We start from the raw sequence: 19,674 nt of genomic DNA on the forward strand, positions 1-19,674 counted from the left end.
TAAGTATCTTTTCAATGCTAGTTTAAATTGTGCCTTTTTATTTACAAGACTTGTGAGATTTGATGGTAGACTATTGAAAATTTTGATCCCTGCATAATATGCACTTTTCTGAAAACATGAGAGGTTGGCAATTGGTCTATGAAGCTGATTTTTATTCCTTGTGTTGACATGGTGTACAGTAGAATTAGTTTGAAAGAGTTCTTGGTTATTTACAATAAAGTTCATTAATGAGAATATGTATTCACATGGAAGAGGTAAGATTTCTAATCTCTTAAATAGACTTCTACGTGAATTCCTAGGTTTTACACCAGCCAATAATCTAACAATTTTCTTTTGTAAAGTGAATATCTTTTTGATGTTTGATGAATTTCCCCAAAAAATTATTCCATACTTCATTATAGCGTGAAAATAGGCAAAATATACTGATCTGAGTGTGTCAGTGTTGCTGACATGCAACAGAGATCTAACTGCGTAACATGCGCCACTTAACTTAGGTACCAGTTTATCAATATGATTAGTCCAATTTAGGTGATTATCAATTTGCAAACCCAAGAATTTTGTGTTTATTGACTCTTGTATATACTTCCCATTATAACCAATACTTAAAGCACATTATGGAGAGTTATTTGTTATAAATTTTATTATATTCGTTTTATCTAGATTTAGGACCAGCTTGTTAGCAGTAAACCATTTACTTATATGAGACAGAACTATGTTTGATGTTGAACAGAAATCATCAAAATTTTTATTTGGAATTATGACACTTGTGTCATCAGCAAATATTATGGGTTCCGTTAAAGTATTTGTTTTTATTGTTGGAGGAAGGTCATTTATGTATATTATAAAAAGCAAGGGCCCTAAAATTGACCCTTGGGGAACTCCATGTTTTATTGTTCCCCAGTTTGAGAAAAAATTTAGTTTGTTTTTAGGTGCTTTTACTTTGACCTTTTGCTTTCTATCTGTTAAATAGGATCTGAACCACTGCGCTGCTATTCCTTGAATGCCATAAAAATGCAATTTATCCAACAAAATTTCATGATTTACACAGTCAAAATCTTTTGCTAAATCACAGAAAATTCCTCCAACATGCATTTTTTGGTTAAAAGATTTTAGCACATTGTCTGTTAGTTTGAAAGCTGCATCTTCAGTGGACACACCTTTCCTGAAGCTAAATTGTTCCGGGACTAATATGTTGTTAGCATGCATATCATGACTTAATCTATTGTACATAATCTTCTCAAGCACTTTAGAAAAGGTAGTTAAAAGTGAAATTGGTCTGTAATTTGTCATACTGGTTTTGTCCCCTTTCTTGTACAGCGGTCGCACTACTGATATTTTATGGCGGTCCGGGAAAATGCCTGTGTATAATGAGTGATTACAAATGTGGGTTAATGGACGACTAATTAAAGCTGAACAAGCTTTCAAAATTGTACTTGTTATTTCATCATAACCTGATGAGTTTTTTGATTTGAGGGAATTTATTACACTTTTCACCTCAGTTTCGGTGGTTGGAATGATATTAAGGCCAGAAAATTTTACAGGAAATACAGATTTTAAAATGGAAACGGCATCTTCTGTCCCTGTTTAATTTAAATTTAAGCTTTCAGTAATTGTTAGAAAAACTTATTGAAGGCATTAGCCACTGTTCCAGGATCCTTTACTTTTTCATTGTTTATTAGAAGAGATGGCATCTGTTCTGATAAATATATTTTTCCTGTCTCCCTTTTTATTATGTTCCATGTTGTTTTTATTTTATTGTCTGATTTTGCTATAAGTCTACTGTAATGCTGCTTTTTAGCCTCTTTTATAACATTGTTCAGAATTTTACAATACTTAACATAAAATGCTCTTGCATTTGGGTCTTTACTGTTCCTACTGTAGATAAACAGATTCCTTTTATTCTTGCAAGATACTTTTATTCCTTGCGTAATCCAGTCATTCTTTATTTTGCCTATAGTTTCATATGTAATAGGAAAACTAGCTTCAAAAATATTTATAAAAGTACACAAAAATGAGTTAAACTTTTTGTTGGTATCATTGACTTCATAAACAGATTCCCATGTTTCATTCTTCAGAAGAAGCTGAAACTGCATGATGGTATCATTATTTACTTTTCTTTTCTTCTGCTTCAAAGGTATTAAGTTGGTATCTGCAGCAATATTATTAATCATAAAGATAGTCCATTTATTATGGGAGAAGTAGAAGTTGAGCTAAGTCTTATACTATCCACAAAAATGTTATCAATTGCTGTTCTTGAGTCATTTTGAATTCTTGTTGAAAATTTACAGTATGTATCAAATTATATGTTGCTAGTAGTGAGTTTAAATGTTTTTTCCGGCAGTTTTCATTTAGATAGTCTACATTCATGTCGCCACAGATTAAAAATTCAGTTTTTGGATTATACAGATACTTTAGAGTAGCAGTCCCCTTAGAAATTGTTGAAAATTACCTGATGGAGCTCTGTACAGGCTTAATATAACGAAGTTAGCTGTTTTTGTCTCTAGCTGAATTGCACAAATTTCTAAATCCTGTTCTTTACAGTGTTGTGAAATATCAATTTTGTTGAAACATTGATCTTTCTTAACAAAAATACACACTCACACTTATGTTCATAAACTCAAAAAATCTGATCCACCAAGAAATTTTTGTGTAGCTTCAGTACTCCAGTATGTAACATTTTTTGTAGACTTCCTTTACACGTGTATAGTGTAGCAATCTTTACATGCAATATACATAATAAATTTCTTCCAGTGTTGTTATTATGGGCACAGATCATAGAGTCATGTAATTGAGATGGTGGATAGATTTGAATTTCTTAATTATTTCAGACTGTATTATATTATTTTTATGTACATATAATGTTCTAAACACTGTAAAAGTAGTCCCAAAAAAGATGAACACACACATTCAATAAATGAAATAAAGACACTTTAATAAACTAAACGATTATATATATATCAGCATTAGTACTTGGTGAATTAGAGCAGTGGTATTCAACTTTTTTGTTCGCGTACCCCCCAGATATAATTTCTCTTCAATTTTGTACCCCCAAAGTTGTTGGCATATAATTCAAGTTATACATAGTATATAATCTACATCTAAAATAAATTATATTATTGATTATTCAATGTTTATCATAACATAATATATATATATTTTATATTTCACTTTCCCCTTAAGATGTCTCCACGTACCCCAGGTTGAATATCACTGAATTAGAGAATCTAGTGCAAGTTTTCTGAATTGAACTCATTAAGCTTACTTTCCTATGGAACAGACAAAACTGTGTGTGTCCTGATAAATTTGGAGCAGTTAACAACTCTAATTATTATCTGATATATAACCAGAGTTGATCGGATATTCATTTATGGTGTGATGCAGGCCAAGTGGGTGTTCAAGTACTACAAGTTAAGTGATTATCTCAAGGCTCACGTACACAGCTGGATTGAAAACTTGGACAAGATTCTGCTGAGGTTGCTGAATGCTATTGATATGGATGCAAGATCTCCAACTAAGAGCCTCACACCAAGTATAACATTGCATCCTGACATTGGTCTGATCGAGTACAGCCAGAAGTTGCCCATAGAATGGAATGGTTTCAATGAACTACCAAAGTTTGAGCAACTGCAATTGTATGAACAAGTCAAGGATCATGCTAATAAAATCAATAGTCTTGACAAGTAAGTGTAATTATTAGCCAGTCATACATTTATAAAATATAACGATACATTTACATTACATGCATAAAAACCAATCTCAAATAATTCATTATGTCTGAGGCAGTACTCTATATAAGAATAGTGGCTAATACCAAATTTTTGAAACTAAAATTAAACCACTGTCAATCAGAACGCTACAAGTGTTTTACCGCACATGTCTTCTGGTCTCTGGAATTGAAGGAAATTTTATTTTTACTCAGATAAAATTCCAAGTTAAAGATGGATCTTCGGACCGTAGGCTGTGAGGATGGTAAATGGATGGAGTTAGCTCAGGATCGAGTCTAGTGGTGGGCTTTGGTGGTGTCGGTGCTGGACCTGTGGGTTCTGCTACCATGGAGTTAGTTAGTTATTAATGGTTTTTGGAAAGTGTTGAACTGATGCATCTTAGAAACTAATCTTACTTACTATGTAGCAGATTCCCAATACAATATGGCTTTTACGTGATACAATATGCATAAATTCTATATTTTATTATTAAAAACATACATTTAATTCAATTCAATTAATTTATTAAAGTGCTTGACAACAGGCAAAAGCAAACAAACAATGAACTGAATATATAAATTTACAATATTAATTTATTGCAAAATTATTAATGAGTAAATGAGCTAAATATTATGCATAAGTAAAATAACAATTAAAATAAAATCAGTTCAATTTTGGACAAACAACATACAAAATAAAATGTTATACTAAATAAACAATAGAAAACAATTATTATTGTTTAAAAAGCTGATTGACATCAGTAAGCAAAACACGATCTTTGTTAAAGATGTTGATGCTCCTACAGACTGCATTGGCAGCAGAAACACATCTGGCAGAGGGATTAGCCTTGAAATTACGTTGTACAGTAAAGGTAGAGTAGTCTCTGATAGACCTAGTGGGTATGCAGAGACTAACTGTATCAAAAACAGAGAGCAACTAATTTTGCCTTTAAAAACATTAATGAGGAAAAGCGCATCCAAAAGCCTCCTCCTTAAATGCAACAATAAAAAATTTAATCTTACTAACATATTATCATAATTATAGGCACATACGCCATTAAAAAATCTAGTGTAACATAGAGCTACAAATTTCCTTTGAATCCTTTCCAGTTTAAAAGAGTCAGTAGAGTTCCAAACAACGAATGCAAACTCAATTTTAGAACAGGCTAAGGTACTGTACAAAACCAAAAGGCTATCAATAGTGAATCAAACCAAGCATTTTTAAGCTTTGTGAGAATATATAGTTGATATGCTGGTGAAAATAAAGCTTACAGTTCAATAGAACACCAAGATCTTTAATACAATGGGAGCGTGCCACCAGGTTGTTACACAATTTGTAATTAAAGTAAATACTGTGTGTCTTTCGGGTGAATGATGTAACAGTCATTTTACTTAAATTAAGTTGCTTACCATTAACAAGACACCAGTTTTGTATGGACAGGATGTCGTGCTGTAACAGTCTGCAGTCATCAACATCACTAATACTACGAAACATCTTTAAGTCATCAGCAAATAGAAGACACTGAATTATGTACGGAGTCGCAAATTCCTACCTTTTATGGAACCCCAGGGTTCACAAGAGCCTGCCATGGCCCCTATCCTGAGTAAGAAGAATCCAATCTATACCCTCAAACCCTGTTTTCCTAAGTCCATTTAAAAATTCACTCATCTATGTCTTGGTCTCTTCCTTTCAGGCTTTCAACCAAATTCTGTACAAATTTATCATTTTCCCCATGCATGCTACAAGCCTTGTCCATCTATAAAGTGGATAATCTGCCTGTGAACTATCAAGAGACTACTGTATTTTCTATGGATTGCTTGTTTTGCCTTCCATCGTTATCATTTAAAGGATGTCGGATCTCACAGTTTATTATAAGATGCTTAACTGTGAAATTTTTTAGAGGATCTGACCAACAAGAAAGAAATTAAGCTAATCTCTTCCTTTCACTACAGATACAGATATTACCTGATGGACACCTTCTATGACATCACCACCAACATGTCTGTGGTATCAATGCTACCACCTTTTTCAGCATATGGCATGGTGGTTGGCAACAACTACATCACCTTTGACAAGAAATTCTACAACTTCACAGGAGCAGGGGAATGTAGTTATCTGCTAGCAAATGACTTCCTAAACAGCAGATTCTCTGCATTTGTTACATACAAGACTGAGGTAGGGGAACTGCATTACAATATATTATTTTCCATAAATATATGCAGTTTTAAGGACAGTGAATCCAGTTAAACAATTTCTGTTTTTTCTTGTTTGTTCAGAAACATGTTCAAGATAGTAAATGTTACAGAATTCTTTACTAGCCAGATGCACATTATCAAGTCTGTAAATAAACTGTCTTTTATTTTAAGAATAATTTTCTTGGTCTGTTATTCAAAAAATATTATAACATTCAAATTCATTAACTTTTGCACCTCTTTTGCTGTGGCTTCATTTGATAATCTTGTATTTCCGATGGCCAGTTTTTCTTGCACATAGTAATTAATCCTTGGATGGCACACTTTCTCATACATTCTTCCTTAATAAATGTTACTTTAAATTCAACTGTAAGTATTTCATGAAGTTGAAAGAGTTATAATGTAGACTTACATTCCAGAAGCACCTAGTTCAAATATTTGTCGGATTACTGACTAATCTAAGTTTCATTTTGTCACTTCCTTAATTCTCTATAGGAGAATGCTGGGACAGCACCTAGAAATAGCCACGACCAACAACTTCCTCAACTAGTTACCATTCATGATCATCTTTTCAACTCATTCAGTCTTACAAGATAATCAGTTAGTTCAAATGAATGGCCACTAAATATGAAAGTTATGTCCATTAAGTTAAAAATATTTTCAGTACTCTGATGTTACCACATATCTGCTCTGCATTTCATTTTTATTTCATACTATTTCTTATTTCCATTTCTTTGTACCAGAACAGGGAAGCTGTGAAGAAGTCAATTACTGTAGTGGTTAAGGGCCATCACATTGAGATTGGCTCCAACAAACACATAACAGTTGATGGACTGAGGGTAGAACTGCCCATGGCAGTTGATCATCAAACGTGGATCAAACGTACTGGAGAAAGAATTGTGGTTCACAGCGAACTCGGAATAGAAGTAGAATGCAATTTGCACTATGATATATGCACAGTTGAACTGTCTGGATGGTATTTCGGTAAAACTGGTGGAATGCTGGGAACCTTTGACTATGAATCAAGCAATGATCTTTCCCTTCCAAATGGAACTATAGCAAATACAGTAGAAGCATTTGCCAACAGTTGGCACATTGGATCTGCACAGTGCCATTCAGGGAATCACACTACAGTTCCGACGTACTCACCCACCAGCGAGGAATCACGAGTGCCAGAAAGTAATCAGTGCACAGCATATTTTGAAGACCAACTGTCACCACTTCGTCGGTGCTTTTCCCAAGTTGAACCAAACCCTTTCTATCAGATGTGTCTACTGGAACTTGCAAACAATAAAGGAGTATGCATGTCTGTGGCAGCATACGTGTCCCAGTGCAGGAGAGCAAATGTCGACATCTGGATTCCCCACAAGTGTGGTGAGTTTCAGAAATATGTTAAGTAATGTTTTAATAAACCAATAAACAAACTCTTGTCTTTACACCATTACTGAGAAAACTGTTTTCACATATCTCATCTTTTTTATTTAAGATATCAGATAATGATGCTTATCCATGTTCTGTATCTTTCTTAACAGTAAAGTGATTTTTTTCTTTCCTACATAAATAAAATTTGGCTTACTATATAGTATCTTGTTATTGGTCATATGGCACTATTACAATGACACTTGCATTAGTTATTGTTGTTGTTTTTATTACTGTAACAATTTAGGGTTCATTCTCTTCTTCTTCTTCTTCTTCTTATTGCGCCATCTCTGAACGAAAGTTGGCGATCCCCATGGCGAACATTGTCCTCGAGACTGCCGCTCGAAAGATGTCTATTGAGGTGCATCCGAACCATCTTATTAGGTCTTTCATCCAGGAGTTTTGGGGTCTACCGATGGATCTTTTTCCTTGAATTTTACTCTCAATGATCAGTCTTAAGATCTCATAGTATACTCCTCTCATGATATGTCCTAAATACCGGACCTTTCTTTCCTTAACGGCAAGCAGTAGTTCCTTTTTCTTAATCATGCGGTTGAGAACTTCAATGTTTGAGATTTTTTGCACCCAGGGTATTCATAGTATACGTCGATATAAATACATTTTGAATGCTTCGATTCTTTTCTCCATGGGAGAATCAAGAGTCCAGCTCTTGCATCCATAGAGAAGTGTAGAGAACACATAACATCTCAGCATTCGAATCCTCAGTTCTAGAATTAGTTCGGATCTAACGAAGAACCTCCTCATGTCAACGAAGGTTTTTCTGGCTTGTTCGATTCTTGATCTTATTTCTTTTTTGATGTCACAGTTCTGGTTCACTATGGTGTCCAGATATTTAAGAGAAGTCACTTTTTCGACAATGTTGCCATTGATTCTTAGGGCTATATTTCTCGGTAATTTTGAGAATACCATTGCTTTGGTCTTGGATGTGTTCATATATAAACCAAACCTTTCACTGTATTGCACAATGCTGTCAATCATTTGCTGTAACTCAGCAGGACTGCTTGCTATGATGACCGTGTCGTCTGCATATCTTAAGTTATTAATTGTCTTTCCATTCACCTTGATTCCACTTGATGTTTCGAGTGCCTCTCTGAATATTGCTTCTGGATAGATGTTGAACAGAAGCGGTGACAGAACACAGCCTTGGCGAACACCTTTTTTGATGTTATTGCATTTACCCTGACTTCAGCTGATTGATTCCAATAATGATTGGCGATAATATTTAAATCCCTTCTGTCTAAGTCTGTGGTCTTCATGTTATACTGAAATTTGGTCCAGGCAAATGATTGTGAACTGTTTCTGAATTGTCTCACAGTGCACTGTCCAACTCTTAATAGCAGCACGATGAATGTCAGTGAAGTGGAAGTGTATGATGGAGTAGAAGCCATGCTGGCTGACATTGTGTTTGTTGTGGACCAGTCTCCTTGCATAAAGAAAATAAACTTGGTTGAGCTGGCGTCAAAGCTGGATAATGCAATGAGATTTAAGGGACTAAATACCCGTTTCTCTGTTGTGGGCTTCAATGGGAAGAAATTCAGTGAACCTCATACACATACATCTAATGGAGAGATATGGGCAACTCTAAAAGAAACTGAGAAAACCCTAAAGAGGTAAGACAATACTACTGTACTATGCTTTACTATAGTTCTATATTCCAAATTTTCATATTACTATTATTAGGTATTCCTTATTTTATGGTGTAAGTGAAGGATGCCTTATCTGTTTGTGTGTCAAACTGCTGTAACAACTACCTTAGTGAGATTTCATGTTCTCATGGTGACAAATATGAAGATTACCGTCTTCTAGGTTATTGCACCATGTAATCTGGTAAGTTCACCAATGTAATAGAAGCAGAAAGAACCTCTGAAATGCCAGTTAATTTCTATCACATTACATGGTACAACCCAGAAGACAGCCATCTTCAACAATGATCTTCCTTTTCTTCCATTAATGTTTATTTGTGCGGTGCAGCCCCTACCATTTCATACACATTCTAGTTGAATACCCAAATTATGACAGTCTTACATTCCGTCTTCATGGGGCATTGCATGACATGCTTCCTTATGATCACTGCAGTGTATCAAACATGATGGCACTTGTTATGACATTTTTTAAATTGAAGAGGACTTGCTATTTATGCAAGTTAATGGACACAGTTCCCCCCCCCCCCCACCTGAGCTACAAACATCCTGTTATTGTTCTTTAGATCTTTTTTACCCCTATTTTATCCACAGTTTTACAGTATGGCCCCTTTACAGAGAAATCCATTCAGCAGTTATGGAGATAAGCCATATGGACAGACATAATTATACAATTATGTATTCATTTATTCACTTCGTGCAAAGAACGTAAAATGTAGAAAGCAGTAAAATACTCAAGAAATGAGGAAGTAAATAAAGTGACAAGCTATGTTTCTTTCAGCATGAAGAGTGCCACATCAAAGAGTGCTAGTTCAGGGAACCCAAGTACATTCAGTGCTTTGTGGCATGCCGCTCTCTTGCCATTCAGAGCAACAGCTTCAAAGACTATAGTGCTGCTACAATGCACATTATGCCAAGAGGCAGAGGATAAGTACAGCAACATGCTCAACATGCTGATGGAAAATGACATCACACTGCATATACTTCACCCACATGTTCTCAGATTTCATTCTGGACAGAGCAAGGCCAGCAAGGTGTATGGTGTGGACCTGAATGGGGCATTCAGTGGACATAATTTGAAAAACCTCATGCCAAGCTTTCCACTATTGAGACAGGTAATGTACCATTTCAAAATATGTAATCATCATTTAATTTCAAATATCAGCGATGAATACGCATTGTTTAGTTTTTACCTCCATGTTCTGTGTATAAATGTTCTGTTGACTACATAAATTGTAACATAACAGAAGTTCAAAATTATACTTCTGAATAGTTTAAAAAATCACAGCTGTCAGCCAATTTTTCAGTGTTTAAGTTCTGAAATTCTTCATAGTCACACTCAGAAGGAGAGGAAATTACTAATAATCTTAATATTACTTCAAACTAAATTAAATAACATCTGATTGAAAAGATATACTTTGAGTAACTTCATGCAGTGAAATAAAATTTAATCAAATTTCTGAACAGATCACAAAAAAATATATGATCACTTTGTAAAATTAACTATTATGCAAAGGATTTTATTTGGTTATTTTGATCATTCAAAGAAAAACACTGATGCTCTTATATGCAACAGGGATTCTGAAGCACCAAAATGAATATAAGCTTTCAATGTTCAACACATATCTCCCACACTTAATTTTTTTGAATATATCATGATACTTTAGAGAAAAATAAGCAGGTAATTGAGTAGATGTGACTCCTCCATAAGCCATATTTAATTCTTCAAAAATTCTGTAAGAATCTTCCTATCACAAACAGTTTACAGCATGAACAGGACATTGTATACTTGTAAAATTGTTTCATAATTAATGAGAAGAACAAAATTTTAAATTGATAAATATTAGTGGCAGTAGTACTTCTTTAAAAAGACATTGCAATATGAACATTACACAGTATTTAAGAGATGTCATATAACATCTTATATTGATCATCTTTGAAATTTGTACATTCATGTAAATTACATATTAAAACACCTACACTTACGTAATTTTGGATTATTGTATTACAATAAATGTAGTATAGTGTCATACAGTTTTGTTATGATGAAGTTGTCCTAAAAGTTGTAATTGTTATCTTGCTTTATAGGTTGTAATGCCAAAGGATTTGTGTACTCCTCTGGCATTTGAAACCAATGGGACACTCTTCAACATGGATTATCTCTTACAAAAAGTCAAGGGTACACACAGATTCAATGTCAAGAAGTTCACTGATGTGTGGGCCAGGCGAGTCACACTGACTGCCAAACCTTCTCAGTGCCAGAAATGTGGATGCGTTGCAAACCAAGATGGAGTGGGACAAATTATGTGCTCCAAGTGTTTATCACCATCTATTGAGCACTTCTTAAAAGTAAGATTATGGTAGTTATCTTAATGCTGCTCATTCTGTTATCTGCAAAGCACATGCAACTAAAATTGTAGTATAATATTAATAATCTATATTAGTACAAAATTACACTACACTATACATAATTTCAATGATATTGAATTATTGTAGTTTCAGATGTATGGTGGAAAAGTAATCTTACAAGGGAAAACCAAATTGGGGTGAGATAATAGTTTCTTTATAATTAATTAAAAATTCACCATATTAAAAAATAAGTGAGATCTGAGGATCTCACAGTGGGAAGTATGAAGAAGGCTTCAGAGGTGCCTCCACCATCAGGGCGATGATCACCCCTGATGATGCAGAATGCATGCACCTCTGAAATGTCAGTCACATTACTGTCATTATACTTCATTACGTTATAATTAAACTCCAACATAATTCTGTATTATTTATAAGTACAGGACTTTGTTTCATTCTTCTTGTTTTTACAGGAATGGGGAAACCTCAACGGTGACCGTCAAAGATTAAGAACCAGGCTGGTTGATGATATAGACTATCCTGCATGAAGAAGCTGTCATCTTGATATAACCAATGATAAGAAACATTGTCATACCAAAACCCTTTAATTTTTAGTTTTGTTTACATACTTTATTTAAAAGCCCATTTCTGATTTTAAATTTAACCATTTTTAACAAAGTTAGGGAACTTTTTTTAAAAATTCCGTACTGGTAAACCATATAAGTCATCAGAATAACCGTTAAATGGCTGGCCCTCATTTTTAGCAAGTTTATAAGTGAAATGTCAGTTATATTTATTTTTGTATCCAAGTATGGGTATCTGTGCATCATAATTACAAGATTGTGCGTTCGTGCATGCATGCATACAACAAGAATGTCACCTGACTAGTTACACCTGTATCTCATTTCAGGAGAAAATATCAATGTTTCAATGAAACAGCCTCAATTAAATTCTACATTAATATGGAAGTGATAAGATCTTACAAAATGTAAATTATTTTGTAAGACATGTGTTAACTGCATATTACACATTATCCTTCCAAACAATGCTACCTGCAAACTAATTTCTTCCTTTTATATATCTAGTAAGTATAAAATTATTTCACTTTTCTGGCATTCTGGCATATTGTCCTAAATGTGTCAATTCAGGAATAAATGTTTTATATTTCATTACATCTCACACATTCTCGGGCACAGATATGCATATATACACATTGATTTGTACATATTATATGTTATATTAATGTATGTTAATCACTGTGTTAGTAGAAGGTAGAAACAAACTTTACTTATTTAGAAAAACTGTATACTTTGACTGTAGTGAGTAGTAAAATGTGATCAAGAACCCACCTATTATGGTTGCAACACACAATCCTACTTTTATACAGTCATCCATAAAGATTTTTCCACCTGTCCTTCCTTCCTGACAGGTACTTGAGCACTTAAGAAATTTAAAGATCTTTAATCTGTCAATTGATTACATATTTTCAAATAGAAGAGAAATCATCATGTGCACTAATTTACGTGTTCAGCAAAGAGAAGACAAATTTTCTGTCAATAAACTTGTTATAAACAGTGTTTCAGCTTTATTCTGTGAAAAGAAAATACCATATTTTTCTCTGTTATGTAGAAGGAAGACCTTTGTAAAAACAAAGTCAACATCTTTACTTAGAGTGTACCCAAGTAGTAGGTCAGAAGTATAAACCGAACTAAAGACTATATAAAAACTTCTTGTAATGTGCTGGCTCATCAGACCCATGAATATTTCAGAATATACAGTGTTAAATAACACCAATATTAAAGAATAATGAATCAGAAAGGTTATGGAAGGAAACAATCATAATCTAATTTATTGAAGTTAAAGATATCTGAAATTATAAAAACACCTGTATACAATGAAATATCTTAAGAATCCCTATTTAATATCAACATTTACCTTGACTCAATGGACATCTTGAAGTTTACATTCCATTTTTATCAGAATTCAGAATAATTTCAGGTACTATTATGGCATTTGCATGGAGGAACTGAGGAAAAACATGAACATCTTAATCAGGATAGCCAGCCTCTGCATCAACATCTGAACCCGAGTATAAAACATGAATACTAACTACTCATATATCTCAATAAAGGCGATTAATGAGCGTGGTACATGAAATGATAAGGCAGCGGAAAACTAAAGTATTCTGGGAAGGCATCACCTAGTTCCATCTTATCCATACAAACTTCTACTGAACAAGTTCATCACCATTTTAATATAAACCTACTATTGCAATCCTTAAGACACCTGAAATCAATTTTCTTTATCAGCAGCTGATTATATATTGGAAAATCAGAAAATGGTGGTATTACCAGGAATTGAAGGTGTTTGAGCACTCAGACAATATGATACAGAAACACATTATTTATTAGAATAAAAATCAGATGGCAGAGGAAAATTAATACGCAAAAAAGTGATCAAAGCTCACCTATTAGAACGAACAAGAGCTAATTAAGAATGTTTATCAAAGTTAGATGAAAAACTAGGAAACGTGGAGGAAAGCAAAAATGCAATACGTAACTGAGACACATTATAAAAAATGTGTAATTGGAGCCTTAAGATATAGAAAGTAATTTTCTAATTTCCAGAAAATGGTAACACTAGAAAAGTAGTTTTATAATTGTACAAATATGGTTATTTTTTAAATGGGTTTCCTATAATGTTGCCAATTTGGAACAGCCCATGTATAAATTACAAATAAGTATTTAAAAAATGTGACTGGCTTACCATTACAATGAGTAATCATTCTCCTTTTGTCTGTTCTTCATTTCAACTGTCTTCTGAACCCACTGCTCAGTGACAATGTAGAACTTGCATACTCTGGCTCGGTTGATACGTTTAATCTCATCAAGTCTATCCTTTGACCTGAGAAGCAACAAAACTTGAGTTCCCCTTAGAAATTAAAAACAAATAGCTGTAATATAAAAAATTGCATAAATAAACAGAAGCCTACACAAAGTAATTTATTCACAAAATAAAAAATTATTATGAATATGATACTGCCATCTCCAAATGTCTGGCCTTAAAGAAGCCTGGCAAATGGTACTAGCTTCAGGGGCTTCTGCTGTCTTCAGACCGTTCATTACTCATGGGTTATTTTCCTGTGTTCAGCTGTCAGGACAAAAACCTGGCCGCAAACAGTACCACTGGGTACTTACGAAGGGTTGCTTTGGAAATTCTATTCTTTGTGTTCTTGTGAGGGTGAGAGGTTCTGATTGAGGGGCCAATGAAGGATCCAAAATCATTAGTAATCTTAAGGTTCTCCTTTGTCGCTATTTATATGACAGAAGAACTATAAACGGGGATTTTACTGTACCTGAACCTATTTGTTTAGCATTCTATCACAAAGTTTCAACAACACCAGAGTTGTGCTGACTACACGGTACCATCCTGGTATACAGTACTGATACATAACAATAATGCACAAGGTCTGCTATAATGTTTGCAATAATTATTTTAGTGACAATTTATTAATGAAAACATTTTAAAGGTCTGTTGGAGGTTACTGTTATTGCATTTAAATGGAAAGTAATTTATTCACTATTATACTCACTGAGAATGTATAATCACATGGGTAGTCTGCTCATCTATATGTGAAAAAACCTGACCTCCATAGAAACTAAAGTCAAGTTCCACAATATCCAACTCTTTGCTTTCACCTGACAAAGGATCATTTAACTGAAACATAAAAAAGGGGACATTGTTTAGTATGGTACCAACTTTGCATTAAAAAATTAAGGGGGGATTAGGCTTAAAAAGCACATGAGTTCACCTGGAAGATGTTCTGTATTCTTGTCTGTTATACTTGTGCCCTAAATTTAATAGACATTCTCTCCTCTTATTTTCAATTGAAATCAAATTACAAAATTTGCCAATCTAAATGAAAAAAAAAATTAATAAAATTGCTTTATGTGACTACCCAACATTCTAAATAATTTCCAAGAAGTGAAATGTAGTGAATCAGTCTGCTAATAACTTTTCTCAATGACTATGAGACCGAGTCATAAAGAATGAAGATAATCTGTGACAACTATGATACTGCACTTCAATGGTAGGTTAATCCATTTCAAAGCAGGCTTCTTCAGCATATACACACTCGTTTCAGCATTCATGCCACTGTTGAAATTGCCAACAACTTTTCGATTGCATTATTCACTTGTTTTTGCACCTTCAAATATTTTGCCTTTCAAGATCTTTTTAAGTTTAGGGACAGAAAATAGTCATGAACAACATGTCCGGTAAATATAAAGGCAGTCAGTTTTTCAAATTCTGTTTTTAGCAAATATTACGACACAAATTTGGAGGCACGTGCAATGCTAGATTCATACTTTCACGACTGTTCATGATTGACTGCAAGTTATAACAGATTGTAATGACATAATATAGAAAACCAAAATTTCAGTGATTAATGCACAAAGCAGATAACTGAGAGTGTATTATATGTGAACTTTTTGATTATTTTTGTAATCGTGCTGAGTAGCACTATGGTGCATGTTTCAGTTTGTCAAACATGATTTGACAAAGTTTCCCACATATTTCACAAGAAATTACTGTACCTACCGTGAAGTATTTGTCCACATATGACCGACACAAACGGAAGAGGCCATAAGGACTGGGTCCACGAAACAGTTCTATTTCAAGATCTGCTAACATTTCTTCAGTAAGGTCCATAACACAACCCTGTTGAAAGAATCAGAATTACCATAAGTTACATCGTATATGTAGACAAGGCAATGCATCCACCACCTTCTTGTTATAGTACATAGGAACATAACATTACATTTTCTGTAATCAACCAGTAACATTCACATGATCAAGATGAACAAAACTGTGTCTGAGATTTTTGGTTGTTACAGTGGTAAAGACATCAGCATTAGTCTTCTGTGTTGAAACACCACGAAAATGGAGGCAGCCTGTTTCTCTAAAGATTGGATATCTATCTACAAGTCCACAGAGTCTTACAACCTATAAGACCAACAACCACAAAAATGTGTCAATTTTTATAGCTGTGAAATATCTAACATTTCTAGATGTGAATTTTATAACAAACAACTGAAGATAAAGATATATCATAAATGAAATAATATAAAATAAAGATCCTGGTCTCTGAGTCATTAAATTTGGAAATTTGAGGGATAGAAAAAAGTAACATCACACATTACCTTTATCAACCAAGTACTGTGAACTACACATGATCAAACTACCCTTGTGTCACAGTAGCATACAGCCAAACTGTTAACCTCAGAAGTAAGTTCGAGCCAGCAGCCCCACAGTATGGGGGTTTAAATCCCATATACCTGTACAGTAAGACTGACTACTTACCTATATGCACTCAAAGTTACAACAAAAATTGGGCTAATGCTCAGATTAAAAGGTAGGAGGTGAAGAGACACAGACAGCTAATCACACAAACAGGTTGCTGAAAAACTTGTGTTAAAAACATAATTTTTTCATTAATTTCAGACTCATTATAGAAAAATTCTTCAATTTTGATTCATTTTGTTCTCTCTCATGTACTGTCCATGATCTGGTACTATTCACGACTGTAATCTTGAGACTTGCAAGGAATGCAGGAAGTCCGAAGCGTTAAAGGCAGACGCTATCTTTCCTCCTTCCTCCTTCACCCCGCAAGTCTCAAGATTAGTCGTGAACAGTATATCCAATCCCAGTTTCATATGAGGCTTTTAAATTTTGTTTTGGGGGTTCTAGCCAATATTTACTGAGGTCAAATGGGTTTTATAAAAGAATGAACTTGAGAAACACAAAAGTTATTGAAATCTACTACTACTTACACTTTTTTCAACTTGTTCAAGAACATACTTCAGTGACTCTTCAGTCAGCGGTTGCGTGTAGCTGTCTCCAAACTTATCAAATTCAACAGAGAGCTGTTCGCTTACTGTTGGTGTTGCATATAAAAGGTCAGCAGGAGTCCAGGGCAATAACATATTAGCAGCTATTGAGCGCAGAAGCCAGTCTACACGGGCAACACTGCACTGTCCACTCTTAGCAATGTTGCGCACACGAAGTGTGGAGTCTCCAGCCAGAGCACAGAATGTGTTATGTCCTAAACATATATGAAAATAAAAATATATTTGTAGGCATGATTCTAGGATATAGTACTTAGGTGGGTTTTACTTAACATGCACAGGTACATGGATGTCCTTTCATACTGCCCAGAAGTTCACTGGCACGCCATTAATTTGTACGCATAAAGAACATGCACAATTTCTGACTTCAGTTTCCAAGAGCACATAACATTATTTTTTATTACAAAGACATTCAAACACAAAATTACCTGTGTTTTGCACAACTGTGCCTCCGTTCTGTATGATTTTGGTCTCTATGTCTTGTTTTGTATGATCTTGACAGCCAGTTAACACACAAAACACCTTTGCTTCTAACGAGTTCGATGTCACATTGACTTCAGATACGTCAATACCACAAAACTGTTCACCTAAGGTAATGGGTATTTTCTTCAGTTGCCGTACCTTCTTTTTCGGTGATTCTGACAACTGATCACTGGCATCAACATGTCTAGAGTACAGTTTCCCAGATGCCTCCTGTAATCATCAAAATCAACATTTACATAACATAAACCTAAAGAGCTAGAGAAAGTATTACTGGCACCATCTTACAGGAGTTTAAACCAAGCAAAGTCAAACTTTTGTATGACCCTGGGCTAGCTTTATAATCTGACAATGAGCTCTGAGCTGCATCATCAAAGGAAGATGGGGAGTTAATACAGTAAGATGGCGGTAATTTTATTACATCAACAGGTTTACACATCACACCTTGAGATAAAAGTATGATAGTGGCAATTTAGTTAACAAAAGACCAAGGAAACCTCTGAAAGGAGGCCCTATGCTCTGGAAAAAGAGTGATAGGAGATAAAGAAAGAAGAATTTAGTTATCACATCAGCATGAGTACAGCAGTCAGATTTCTTTGCCTATCATAAAAAATGTGGTTGCCATTTATTAGTCCACCAAACTTGTACAATACATTACTTTTTACAACCATCAAAAGCCATAAATACAGTTGCACACATTGAGAGGAATATAACAAAATATTACAAACAACAATCTAAAAGCAGACTTATTAAGGCATGCAACTTACTGGCAGAATAAACTGTTTTGACATATTTTCTACCTATACAATCTGCTGTCACAAGTACAGTGTTGTACATTACATGAAAACTGATTACACTGAGAAATTTCAAAATACATACACATAAACACAGATAAGCTCCAATTTAAGGTTCACATACTTCACAGAAGGTATTTTTCAGTCCCAGACAAGACAAAACTCACACATAGTTTCCTTGATAAAGTATTTTTTTTATTTAAGAGTTTACTTGCAGTTTATGCACAATATTTTAATCCCTACACAAGTTTCAGCCCTCTGTACAGCATTTAAAAAACAGTTTTTGCATGTTCCAATTCATGTATCTAGCTGTGTTCATGGTCATCATATGCACTAATGCCACAAGCAATGGTAAAGATACTTCATAAGGTACTGAGAGCAGTCTTTGCCCATGTCTAGCCTATGTGCATCTCTAGGAAGTGTTTACTATACATTCTTCTTGCTGATAGTAAGCATTTTAGCTTTGCAGAAGTGATTCTATAATAATAAACGGCCATGGAAATTCAATTCAAATCAGGAATGAAGCCCTGCCATCAAGCAGTCAAAAGGCACTTGGCAAGAATACGATTACATAATAAGAAAAATCTTTTGAGAAGTACAAAGCCAGTAGCCAAATTCGGAGCTCCAAGAAAAAGCTGTATTATAACAAAGAGGCGTAAGCTAAAGAAAACCACTTAATAATGAGGCCTTGGTGTTGTAATTAAACATTTTTGAGCTAATATTTAGAAAATCTCATTACTGACACCTACGTGATAAACATTAGTAGCCAATTCAACATTACCTTCCTTAAACTGTCAAAATCTATGATAGTCATGCAGTCAGACCACTTTTTGTCATAGCGGATAGTTTCGACACGAGGAAATCGAAGTGTATAGTCAACTTTGTATGAAGAGCTCTGTACGATCTCGGATGCTTTAACCTGAAAATTATAGAAAATATGATAACTACTGAAGAACTTCAGATAAGCTATATTACCATGAAAATATACCTCATTTCAACTCCACCATAAATCAAACCCATATTAACACATAAAACATTACAATGTATATCTGTATCATTCAACAAGCTAGCTTATTCACTCTCCTGGTAATGTGTGACAGAGTGAGTTATGTAACGGAACTTTTATATAATTTTCTTGTTTTGAATGAACTTTAGATTTATAATATTAAAAA

The 19,674-nt window shown here is 34.3% G+C and overlaps 2 protein-coding genes across 10 annotated transcripts in view; one reads left to right on the forward strand and one right to left on the reverse strand.

Annotated features, from left to right (window-relative positions):
- LOC110831440 (uncharacterized) overlaps positions 1-12,899 on the forward strand; it is a 61,134-nt gene extending 48,235 nt beyond the window's left edge. For 2 of the 3 annotated variants that reach the window (XM_022067435.2, XM_087357941.1), the window contains exons 23-30: positions 3,382-3,680; positions 5,657-5,879; positions 6,640-7,270; positions 8,652-8,946; positions 9,758-10,091; positions 11,065-11,325; positions 11,473-11,522; positions 11,796-12,899. In XM_022067435.2, the coding sequence (XP_021923127.2) occupies positions 3,382-3,680; positions 5,657-5,879; positions 6,640-7,270; positions 8,652-8,946; positions 9,758-10,091; positions 11,065-11,325; positions 11,473-11,522; positions 11,796-11,832 (2,130 nt within the window). In that variant the 3' untranslated portion in view covers positions 11,833-12,899. The remainder of the gene's footprint in view (positions 1-3,381; positions 3,681-5,656; positions 5,880-6,639; positions 7,271-8,651; positions 8,947-9,757; positions 10,092-11,064; positions 11,326-11,472; positions 11,523-11,795) is intronic. The other variant, XM_087357942.1, reaches the window with a different exon arrangement.
- Positions 3,672-19,674, reverse strand: part of DNAlig4 (DNA ligase 4) — a 31,869-nt gene continuing 15,866 nt past the window's right edge. For 2 of the 7 annotated variants that reach the window (XM_087357958.1, XM_087357959.1), the window contains 6 exons: positions 19,284-19,421; positions 17,657-17,921; positions 17,154-17,425; positions 15,922-16,041; positions 14,915-15,039; positions 3,672-14,226 (listed from right to left, as the gene is read on the reverse strand). In XM_087357958.1, the coding sequence (XP_087214084.1) occupies positions 14,091-14,226; positions 14,915-15,039; positions 15,922-16,041; positions 17,154-17,425; positions 17,657-17,921; positions 19,284-19,421 (1,056 nt within the window). In that variant the 3' untranslated portion in view covers positions 3,672-14,090. The remainder of the gene's footprint in view (positions 14,227-14,914; positions 15,040-15,921; positions 16,042-17,153; positions 17,426-17,656; positions 17,922-19,283; positions 19,422-19,674) is intronic. The other 5 variants (XR_002543592.2, XR_015537608.1, XM_022067445.2 and 2 more) reach the window with 5 other exon arrangements.

Source organism: Zootermopsis nevadensis, unplaced genomic scaffold (genome assembly GCF_977971745.1).
Source record: "Zootermopsis nevadensis isolate Lab colony 2312 unplaced genomic scaffold, Znev_1.0 Znev_ptg000029l, whole genome shotgun sequence".
NCBI classification, from domain to species: Eukaryota; Metazoa; Arthropoda; class Insecta; order Blattodea; family Termopsidae; genus Zootermopsis; species Zootermopsis nevadensis.